This window comes from Helianthus annuus, chromosome 1, assembly GCF_002127325.2.
Source record: "Helianthus annuus cultivar XRQ/B chromosome 1, HanXRQr2.0-SUNRISE, whole genome shotgun sequence".
In the NCBI taxonomy this organism is placed as follows: domain Eukaryota; kingdom Viridiplantae; phylum Streptophyta; class Magnoliopsida; order Asterales; family Asteraceae; genus Helianthus; species Helianthus annuus.
This window is the reverse complement of record NC_035433.2, coordinates 90,923,914-90,935,465: the sequence shown is the minus strand read 5'-3', so window position 1 is coordinate 90,935,465 and position 11,552 is coordinate 90,923,914. Positions and strand designations below refer to the sequence as shown.

General features: G+C 35.3%; 1 protein-coding gene across 1 annotated transcript; it reads right to left on the bottom strand.

The window, feature by feature from the left end:
• Positions 1-725: 725 nt before the first annotated feature.
• LOC110928699 (glycine-rich protein 2-like) lies at positions 726-1,726 on the bottom strand. Its single transcript, XM_022171737.1, has 3 exons — positions 1,637-1,726; positions 980-1,110; positions 726-864 (listed from the first exon to the last, which is right to left on the bottom strand). The coding sequence occupies exons 1-3, from the start codon at positions 1,724-1,726 to the stop codon at positions 726-728; spliced, it is 360 nt and encodes a 119-aa protein (XP_022027429.1).
• Between the last annotated feature and the right edge of the window lie 9,826 nt (positions 1,727-11,552).

The following is an 11,552-nucleotide window of genomic DNA, read 5'->3' as shown; positions in this document are numbered from 1 at the left end:
ATATAACCGAGTGGCTCCGCTGGTGACACGATGATAATTCAATAGACCAACAGTGATCCAAAATTGTCATTAAAAAAAGTAAAGAGTAAATTCTATGATTGTCCTTTTTTCTTTATACTAAATTTTAGGTATTGTCATTTGCCTTTAAAATTAACGAGTTATGTAGTTAATGTTTCCAAATGATACACGTTATGTCTTTAGTCTTAACCATGTTAAATTTTTTTTATTAAATCTGGTCACGCAATGGTACTTTAGCCTTTTTACCCATTTATGTAAAAATACTTTAACAAATAAAACAACAATAAACTAAATAAATTTAATATAATATAATATAATATATGTATATGTATATGTATATGTATATGTATATGTATATGTATATGTATATGTATATGTATATGTATATGTATATGTATATGTATATGTATATGTATATGTATATGTATATGTATATGTATATGTATATGTATATGTATATGTATATGTATATGTATATGTATATGTATATGTATATGTATATGTATATGTATATGTATATGTATATGTATATGTATATATACATATAACCCCTTTGTCTCTCTATCTTTCTATCTCTCTGACCCCTTCTCAACCTCTCTTTACCACCACCAATAAGCGCGAACGTCAACCACCACTTTCCACCACCAGATCTGCAACCACCCACCCTTAAACGTCGTAGCCCCCTTCACCACCATTACCACCCTCCATCACCCACCCTCAACCACTGTAGCCCCCAGATCTACAGCTACCCACCCACCACCACCGTAGCCCACATCACCACCATTCCAACCATTGTAGAACCCACCACCAACACCGTAGCCCTCATCAATCACCCACCCTCCACCACTGTAGCCCCCATCAACCACCAACAACGTAGCAAACTAAGCACCACCACGCACCAACAACCCCTAGATTTGCAACCACCCACCCTCATCCGTCATAGCCCCTTCACCACCATTACCACCCTCCACCCTCAAACACCGTATCTCGACCACCGTAGTCCTTCGATCTACAACCACCTTCTAGAACCACGTACCCTTCACCACCGTAGCCCCCATCACCACCAGACCCCGTTTTCCTCCTCACCTTTTCCTCTCACGTGATAATATTTAATAGAAAATTTAATTGGGTTAAATCTAGAGAAAATTTAATTGGGTTTAATATGAAGTTTATCAAAAGGTTTTCGGATTTGTTTGAATACAGAGAAACACCACTTTGGGGATAGAATGAAATCAGAGTTAGACCACCACTCTAACTCTGATTTCACCTTTTCCTCCTCATCACTTTCTCTACTTCGAAGGTCGTCAAAAGGTTATGTTCTTTCTCTAGGGGTTGTTCATCCTCCTTCATTACCCTCATCCCCAAAGTTAAAGACCCCAGTGATTTGAGCGATTTCCGCCCGATAAACCTTGTGGGAATTATTAACAAAGTTGTCTCTAAAGTTTTAGCTAATAGGCTCAAAGTGGTTATCGGGTCGGTTATTTCTAAAAACCAATCGGCTTTTCTCAAGGATAGGCTCATTTTGGACGGTCCCCTCATCCTCAATGAAGTTTTGGCGTGGGCTAGGAAGAATGGTTTTGAGTTGTTTTTATTCAAAATTGATTTTGCTAAGGCTTACGACAATGTCAATTGGAATTTCCTTTCGTCGATAATGAATCAGCTCGGTTTTCCTCCGAATGGTGTCTTTGGATTCATGGCATCCTCTCATCGGCTCGTTCCTCGGTTCTCGTGAATGGGTCGCCTACCTTCGAGTTCCCGTGCTAGAAAGGTATGCGTTAGGGCGATCCGATTTCACCTTTTCTCTTTTTATTAGTTATGGAGGCCTTTTCTAGTATGATCAGGAAAGCTTGTGGGGTTGGGGCGTTTAGGGGTATCCAGCTTCCGAATGAGGGACCGGTGCTCTCTCATCTTTTATACGCGGATGATTGTGTGCTTGTCGGTGAATGGGCTAGTAATAATATTAAAAAGGTGGCGTTGTTGTTAAGATGTTTTTATATGTGTTCTGGTTTGAAGATCAATATGAACAAATCCAGTCTTTTCGGGGTGGGAGTGGCCGTTTCGGAAGTTGAAGACATGGCGGCGGCTTTGAATTGTTCTGTGGGGAATCTCCCGTTTTTTCATCTTGGTATATTAGTGGGGGGCAAGATGAGTAGAGTTTCAAATTGGAATTTTATCTTCGATATCTTTGAGTCGCGTTTGGCGATTTGGAAGGCCTCTTTGTTGTCTATTGGTGGTCGGGTGATGAATGCTTACCAAATTATTATTTTTCGCTGTTTAAAGTTCCTGTTTCAGTTGCTAATAAACTTCAGGCGATGATTAAGAGATTCCTTTGGTGTGGTGGGAACTCGGATCGTAAGCTTCATTGGGTCGCCTGGGACCGGGTGTCGGCTCCTATCGATAAGGGAGGTATTGGGCTTTTAGATCTTAAAGACATTAACATCGCTTTGCTGAACAAATGGATCTGGAGATATCGAAAGGACAGCAATGCTCTGTGGAAAAAGGTGGTGGATTCCATCCATTTTTCTAGTAGAAGTTGGTCTTTGGTTCCGCTGAACAAAAATATTGATGGTGTTTGGAAAGGAATTGTTACTGTCTGCTCTAAAACTAAAGTGGGAGGAGTTTCGTTGTTTCAAAATTTCAAGGGCTTGCCTGGTAATGCGCTCTCGATCAGGTTCTGGCTCGATTCGTGGGTATGTAATGTCTCGCTTAAGGAGAAATTTCCGGCTGGAGTCGGAAAAAAGTTGTTATGTTGCTTCCAGGTTCAATTGGTCGTTGTAGGCCTTCACGGGAAGCTGGGGATGGTCTCGAAGCCCGGCCTCGGCTGAGGAATGGAGAGAATGGAACGAGTTTTTGGTTCTTATGGATTCGGTGAAGCTTTCCGGCAACAGCGATAGGTGGGAATGGATCGGCGGTAAGGATAACACCTTCTCGGTTGGTGCGGTTAAAAGGTATCTTAGAAGCAATGTCGATTTCAGTAATAATTATGTCTTGCAATGGTCGAAGTGGGTGCCGAAGAAGGTTAACATCTTGGTCTGGCGGGCCCAAATGGGTTAGATAGCTACTTTGGATGCTCTTACAAAGCGTAATTGTTTTTTTGGAGACGGAAATTGCGTCATGTGCAGCGATGGATTAGAGACGGCGGAACATCTTTTTTGCTCGTGTGAGGTGGCGTCGGAGGTTTGGTATCGTGTCAGTAGATGGTGCAACGTCAGTCCGATTTATGCTTTTTCGCTGAATGACCTCCTTGATGTTCATGAATTCTCCGGGTTGGGCGCTAAAGCGAAGGACATTCTCAAGGGCATCATTATGGTGGGTTGGTGGTGCATTTGGATTGCTAGGAACGAAAGAAGATTCTCTAATAAGCAAAGATCGGCTGCGAGCATCGTTCAAAACGTTAAGTCGCTTGGTTTTTTGTGGTATAGTAATAGATCGAAGGATAGAGATGTTTCTTGGGAAAACTAGATTTCTTTTGTTGTGATGTAATCGGTTTTGTTGTGTTGTTGGCTGCCCTTGTGTTTGGGGGGCTTGCCTTTGTGAATAATAGTTACCTTTCAAAAAAAAAGTACAAAACTTATTAATTCTAAAGGTAAAGAACATCGTCTAAAATTTGGTATAAGGATAAATGACAAAACTTACAATTTACTCGTAAGTAAATAAACCAAATAACCCTCACCTTAGTTCTTCTTTTGATTACCAAATAACCCTCACCCTAGTTCTTCTTTTAATTCTTTGGCTTCCCGGCAACCTCATGGGCTCCTTTTCTACTTTGTCTTCTCCGACAACGATGGCGTTGTTAGGCGAGCTCAACGATGTTGGATTAAGTTTCTTAGGCAATTCGTATTTTTAAGTTCAAACGTTGCAAAACATTTAAAATCTAACAATTTACTGGATTTAATGATTGTTATGATCTATGTGTTTGACACACTTTAGATGAGGACCACTAATACAACCACCACAAACAAAGAAGTACCCAAAGAAGAGGGTACGACGGTGGGGCGAAGGTTAATTTATATATTTTCTTTTTATGATATAAGAGTTTATTGGTAATATTATGGAAATTTAACTATGTTTTTTAACGTTCACTGCGAAGGATCAAATTATTATGGTTGAGTAAACAATAAAGAATATTAGTTTAATTTCTGAAAAGTTGGAATTAAAAACGTAATATAGGATTACCAGAGATCATTGTGTGATATATTCTTTTCTATTATTTTTAACCAAAAGAGTTTGTATCCTAACGGTATCTAGGTATATAATATGTTACTTCCTTTATTGAGGGTTCAAGTAACATCGTAAACATATATATAAATTTAGTCGTTTGTAAGATCTACGTATGTTAAAATTTATTCAATATATGTATATTATTAATATTAATTTAAACTAATATTATATTTATAGATCTAAAATACATATATTTACATAGTTTAAATGGTTATTTTTAGACCTTCAAAATCTGTTATATTGAATATTGAGGTATAGTTTTTTTTTGCTGTAACCTAATTTTTTAGATAGTCTTATACGTTAAAATTTTAACTAACAAATATATTACGAGTGTTTGGGTTGTGTCAGCGAGTTAGGTGTTGAAGAATTTAGAACGCAACGGATGATCTAAAAGTCGTGTAATAACTTTCAGATCGAAATATTTCGGTGGTTCCCCGAAAATCCAATCGAATACAACTCAAAAGTTGAAAACAAGAACCTAGTGCATGTGTACTGTGAACTCGTTTGAACAATAAAAATTTTAACAAAATTGATTACGAAGTTTTTTTTCCTGGGATAGGGTTCGTAAGTGCCATCAGGCAGTTATCCATTTAATTATGGGTTATTGGATTTTAATAATCCTAAGTTTCATCAGTTGGCCGATAATAATCCAAACTTTAAAAATTCCCTCTAATAATCCCATTGTAAAAGTTTGGCTGCCATTGATCATTTTTAAACATATAAGAATTTGGTCTAATAGATTCAATTACATCTAGAGACTCCTTAATTGATTTAAGTGCGCCTATGTTAGAAAATGATCAATGGCAGCCAAACTTTTACAAAATTGGAGGTAATTTTTAAAGTTGGGATTATTATCGACCAACTAATGAAACTTAGGATTATTAAAATCCAATAACCTTTTAATTTTCAAATTGCTTCAAAAGAGAGCCAATTTTTATCTCGAAAGTAAAAAGAATTTTCTTAAAAAATATATTTTTTCTAATGCATTTTTAATGAAGCAATTTAATTAAAATAAGATTTTTTCATGCGACCACAGCCAGGGGCTCTGCCCCCTTGGACTCTGCTATCAGGGACGCTGCCGCCCCTTTGGAACCACCATTGATTAGGGGCTCCGCCCGAACATTTTGATTTATAACAACTCAAGCAAGCGTGCATTCTCACACCTCCTAACTTGCTTGATGTTTATTGTAATTTACTTTGGTCACCAAGTCTATCCCGATTATACTAAAATATCCAACATTAGGTTGGACACGAATTGAAAATCTAACACGGACCCTAACACAACACGAGTCTTCGAGGGTTAACACAAACATGCACCGTTTGGTGCTCAAATTCTATGTATATTATGTTTTTGCATATTAATACTCTAAATTTGAAAACACAAGCACAAATCTAAGTGTATCTACAATAATTTACATACTCAAAATTTGGGAGGTTTAAAAAAAATATTTTTCATTTTTAACCCAAAAGTAGTTTTTTTTACTTATAACATCAAAATTTTCATCTTTTTCAATTTAACCTCACAACTTTTGTATTTTCAACTTTGGTCCCCTATACTTTTCATATTACGCAAATTATTCGTTTTACGTTCTGTTCTAAATTTTGCGAGTTAACACGACGCAACGTATTTAACGTTTTACGTCGTCTATTTTTTCCCGTTTGACAGGTTCGTCGCAACGCACGTGCTAAATCAACTTAGTTATTTTATTCTATGTTTTATTTTTCGGTCTAGGTTATTCGCATTAACACGCCACAAGATCAATGTTGGTGGCCCCGTCGCAACGCGAGGTTGTTTAATACTAATACCAGTTAGGTTTAAAGTACAAAACTTTATTTTTATCATTTAAATTCCAGACATACACTACCCACTCATTTAAATTATATCATTAAAAGCATTTTTTGACACACAAAGTATCAAATTAGGGAGTTAATATTCTCACATTCATCCTCTCTATCTCTCTGTATACATACATAGATATATATAAAGAGAGATAAGAGTGAAAAGGGATCTGAAAATAAGATTTAGGGGTGTAAAAATAATGAAAGCCTTAAATTAAAAGGTCAAACCACGAGCCTATCGGGTAAAATATAACATGACCTTTTTAGCTAAGGGGTTCGCAAATTCAGTCTAAAACTGACCCAAAATTGTCTAAACAAAATTCAAATCCGTGAATTTTGGGTTATTATGTTAGAAACTAGTATTAAGCCCCTGCGTTGCAGCGGTTGTCATAAAACTGTGTTAAGTAGTAGCAATACTATACCATTGTCAGCGACCACCAACACCTGAAAAGCTCGTAAAAACAAAATAAATAAAAACAGGAAAAAAATAACACCATGCGAAAAGCAGACGTAAAATCTTTGAATCACGCACGCTCGTTGCTGAGAAATTAAACTGAAACGTAAAATATTGGAAAAAATAACTAAGTCCATCCAGGATCTGCGTGTTGGACGAATTTGTCAAACGCAGAAAAATAGATGTGATGTAACGTGGCAGTCAAACGGGAAAAAAATATACGAAAAAATGTTGAACCCCACACGCACGTTGCGATGCGTTAACTCACAAACTTTAGAACGAAACGAAACACTTGAGAAAGATGAAAAGTATGGTGGACCAAAAATGAAAATAAAACAGTTGGGATTAAATTACAAAAGATCAAAATTTTTGAGTTAAAAGTAAAAAAACAAAAAGGATCTAAATTGCAAAATTGAAGTTATTTATTAATTTTAGATAAAGATAAGGATAAAATTATAAATAAAATTTATAAGGTTGAAGGAGAGAATGCCATGTGTTATTATTTTAAGTCTTTTATTATAAGTTAGATTATCTCCTAGGTTATATTTCATAATTACGAATAAGTATAAGTGTTTAACTAAGAAGTATTCATTAAATACGATTTGCATGGTCCGGCTGAGTTGAAATTCATCACAACTAAACCGATAAAGGCTTATAAATTGATTTAATCAAAATAGTTAGTTGTTAAATGAGATATTATTGTTGTTGATGTTGATAGCTATATGAACCCGACCAAAGCCGATTTAGACGCTTATGAAGCGGACCCCTATGCAAATATTGACCCGGCCCAAACACGTTAAACCATTTTTTCTTTCTCCTCAATTCTGTAAATTACAACTATTAATTAGTTGCAATTAAAAAAACAAATGTATGTTATTGTAAATTACCACAATTAGTTAGTTACAATTAAAAAACAAATATATGTGTTATATCCTTCAAACTGTGCTTATCTATCTTTGTTTTGTAACTAAACCTAATGAACTATTCAATAAACGTTTTGGTTTCCTATAGTTTACCAAAATTTTGGATTTGCTCTCTAGCTATCCAAAAGTACACAAATGGTCCTTGTGGTTTGTATTTTGTAACGCATTTATTCCCTAACTTTTTTCTAAAATTACATGCATGGTCTTTATGGTTTGCACTTTGTAACGCATTTAGTCCCTAACTTGGACATGCTAAAACTATTAGATTTGTTGGCTAGGGACTAAAAGCGTTACAAAGTGCAAACCACAGTTACCGTCCGTGTACTTTTAAAAATCTGGGACCAAATTAAAATTTTTGATAAACTACAGAGACCATCCGTGTATTTTACTCTATAATCTATCTTGATGTTGATATGTTATATTTCATAATCTATAATTTTTCATATATTTTGCTATATGAGTTATAAAATGATGTATTTGTTTTAACAATTACATAGTTTAAATGATTTTTTTAATGATATGGTAACAACTAGAGGAGGGAGAATATATTATTTTGAATTATCTTTAGAGTAAATTACGGTTTTCATTAAATGCATATTTTAGTTTATTGTTTGCCTAAAAGACATTATGATAATTCAGTGTCTATTTTTTATGTTAAATTTAAGGGCATTTGAATCTTGATGTACCTACTAAAGGACTATTTATGTACTTTAGACAAAGGAACGTAAAGGAAAACATTTATTGAATAAATTATCACCACCTAAACCCTGCTACAACTTCTATTAAAAAAAGAACTCAAAATTTATCACCATCTAACTACACTTGTACATGAGAATTGTAGGTGGTGATTGTTTTTTCAGATGTAAAAGGTCTACAGTCTGCGGAGCACATATGCAAATGTCTGCACGAGAAGAGATGGACCAAATGTCTGCAGAGTGTAATAAAAAGAGTGTTTGATTATCTCACATCTTTTTAAAACCCCACATCTGCAAACGTATTCTCCGTATCTCTTCTCCCAAACCCCTTTCTCTTGAAAACATTTTAGATCTGCAAACGTATTCCAAAGGAGGCAGATGAGGAAGATCGATGTTGCAGCCGTCGACTGCAGGCCATTTATCCCGTCGATTTCATGTTCGATTTCCAGATCTTCATGTTCGATTTCTCCCAAGTTCTTCAAGATCGATTTCATCTACCGTTGATTTCATCTTCATTTTCGTTTGGATTTCCAGATCTTCAACTACCGTCGATTTCATGTTGGAGCATCCATGGCTGCATAGAGGGTTTGGAGAGGTGGGAAGACATTAGACCATGTCTACGTGGGAAAGAGGACGTGCAGAGGTTTAAAGACATTTTTTAATGAAATGTCTTCTAAAAAACAAATGGACTGCAGAGCTAAACATCTGCGCATGGTCTGCGCAGCACAGACATAAAAGGCCAGAAATAATTTTTCTAAAAAACAAACACCATCATAGTGTATTGATATAAAGGTGTAGTGCATGAATACAACACTATTTTAGGTTTTACCCTCGTAAAGCTAATAGCTAGCCATATACCTCAAATTAAATGTCAAACTATATAATTTTAATATGTTAAAATGAGTAATAAAGGTGTAAGGTGGCATGTGAAGGACAACAATTTTGTTGTAATAAACTATCCGTGTTTATTTTATTTATATTTGACTTTTAACATAATAAACCAAAAACACAATTTGGTTTGACTACAAACCCCTCTTGTTGAATTAAGTATTCGTAGGATTAGGAGTGAGTCGCCCGACAAAGTAAATATGCATCGAGATAAGAGATGCTATCTACTCCATCTACAAGAATAATATTCAAAAGATATACTATACAATTATACATATTGTTTATAAAACGGTTTTTACATGCTCTTTAACAAACATATTTTAGAGCATTGTGTTTGATCTTTTTTTGTTTCTGTTTGTGGTTGATTTGGAAGTATAGAAATGAGGCCATTTTCAAAGCTAACGACGTAAAAAAGAACCGTTCTTTGATAGTGTTAATACAACAAGGCTATGGTAGGGGGAGGTTTAGGATTCATGTCCGCATGAAGTTCCTTGGATAGAATGCGCGAACAAAGAAGCACCGTTAACATTAACGCGGGAGCTAGGCTCCCACGTGAAAATAAGTAAGGGGTTCTCGGGAGTTAATAAGCTTAAGAGAATAAGATAGTATAGTTTTAGAGAGGGAGAGTCATGAGTGGAATACCTTTGGAGTTGTGAGGAGACTCCTTTATATAGGCAGAGTTCTCTCTGCCCTGTGGAAGCCATCTCGACAACTCATCTTTTATAAGGGGTAAGTCGTATCCTCTTAGGTGTTGCTTGTGCGGATGGCCTTGTCTTTTTGGTGAAAGTCTGAATCGTGAGTCTCAATGTTACTTTTGCACACTTTTGGTTAAAGTTTTATCAGTTTGACTTTGCAGACTCGGGACTTGTTGAGTGTACAATAAATGAGCTTACAGCTGCTGGTCATCTGTGTGACTACTTCCAGCTCTGCTAAGTGTGAGTTTCCGGACACCCACATCATCAAATAGCATTCTTCATTTTTCTTTTACGTGGATCGTCACCGGAAATAAACAAACTCAATACATCTTGGACCGATTGAATTAAAAATCCCATCCGTTTTGTGTAATTGTTGTTTGGTTAGGGATTTCGAACCACCATCATTTTTATATAAATCATTTTTGTCTTCCGAAATTAAAATAAAAAGTTAACTGAAACCTCAGTAAAGAAACATGTTAAGGATAACTAAATAATAAAAAAAATTAACAGGTGTTAATATTCACACACTCATCTCTTTTGTCTCTCTCCCTCTATATATATTGATACGTAAAGAGAAAGATAGAGTTAAGGTGTGAGAGTAAGCTATAAGGATGCTTGAATAAGATGAACGTTTAACCTAATCATTTTTAACCATTCATTCATATTTCAATCGGATTTGAGATTTCCGTATCTTATATTTTTCACTCCTGTCATCATGAATCACAACTGTTCTCATCGGTGACGGCTTTGATGGTGTGCGGGGAGGACCTCCGCACAAGGCCCGTGATTTCGAGGGACACGCGTTTTAAAAAAACCGATATATATATATATATATATATATATATATATATATATATATATATATATATATATGTTATTTTTTTTAAATAGTAAACATATACCAATTCCAATATAGGCTCATTTACAAAATATTTTTTATGGTTTACAATTTAGTCCACTTAGTTTTAGATTTATTGAGCCCAATACTAATTTAATTCTTGGTAAATAATAATAAAACATTACGGAAGAGCACATTCTTTAATATCGAACTGGGTACGTAAATTCTGAGAGACGTCTCTACTTCTATTTTTTGTGTCTCGTGAATAAAGAGTAAAAGTGATTTTTTAATTCATAATTTGAATATTGTCAAATATGAGAAAAGACGTTATCTTAGAAATGCCTTAGTTGTCATCCATGACTGAAAGTGACATTTGGAAAGGTTTAAAAACTTTAGAGTGTATAGTTGCACTCAAGCAAAACTTGAAGGGCTTATTTAACTTACGCGAAAGACAACACAAATAAATTACACTTCAGTCCCTTATTAATTTGCATCAGACTATTATTGACCATAAAAATACATATATGTATAACCCATCCTTTCAATCTGTACATATTTGGGGTGAGATAAGGCTTACAAATCATTAGGTTCTGAGTTCGATTCCCACAATAGAAGGGGGGAGGGGGGGGGGGGTCCCAGATTTATTAGGTTTCCTCCTCAATCTGTGTATAAACATTATAACCTAGTGGAGATGAATATGATCGGGTAGTTCCGCTGGTAGCACGATGATACTCTAGTGGTCCATCAGTAATCCAAAATTTGTCGTTAAAAAAAACCAGTACATGTGTAATTGCAGACGTGAGTAAGTTTTTCACTTAATTTTATACGTATTTTTATAATCAATTTTATTCTAACAACGTATATTTGTTACGTAAAAGTTATATTTTCTAAAGCTAAAAAAACATAAAATAATAATAATAAATGATTATTCGACTCGCGATATCATATTTGTAACACATGGAAACATCCGATTGCCGCAGA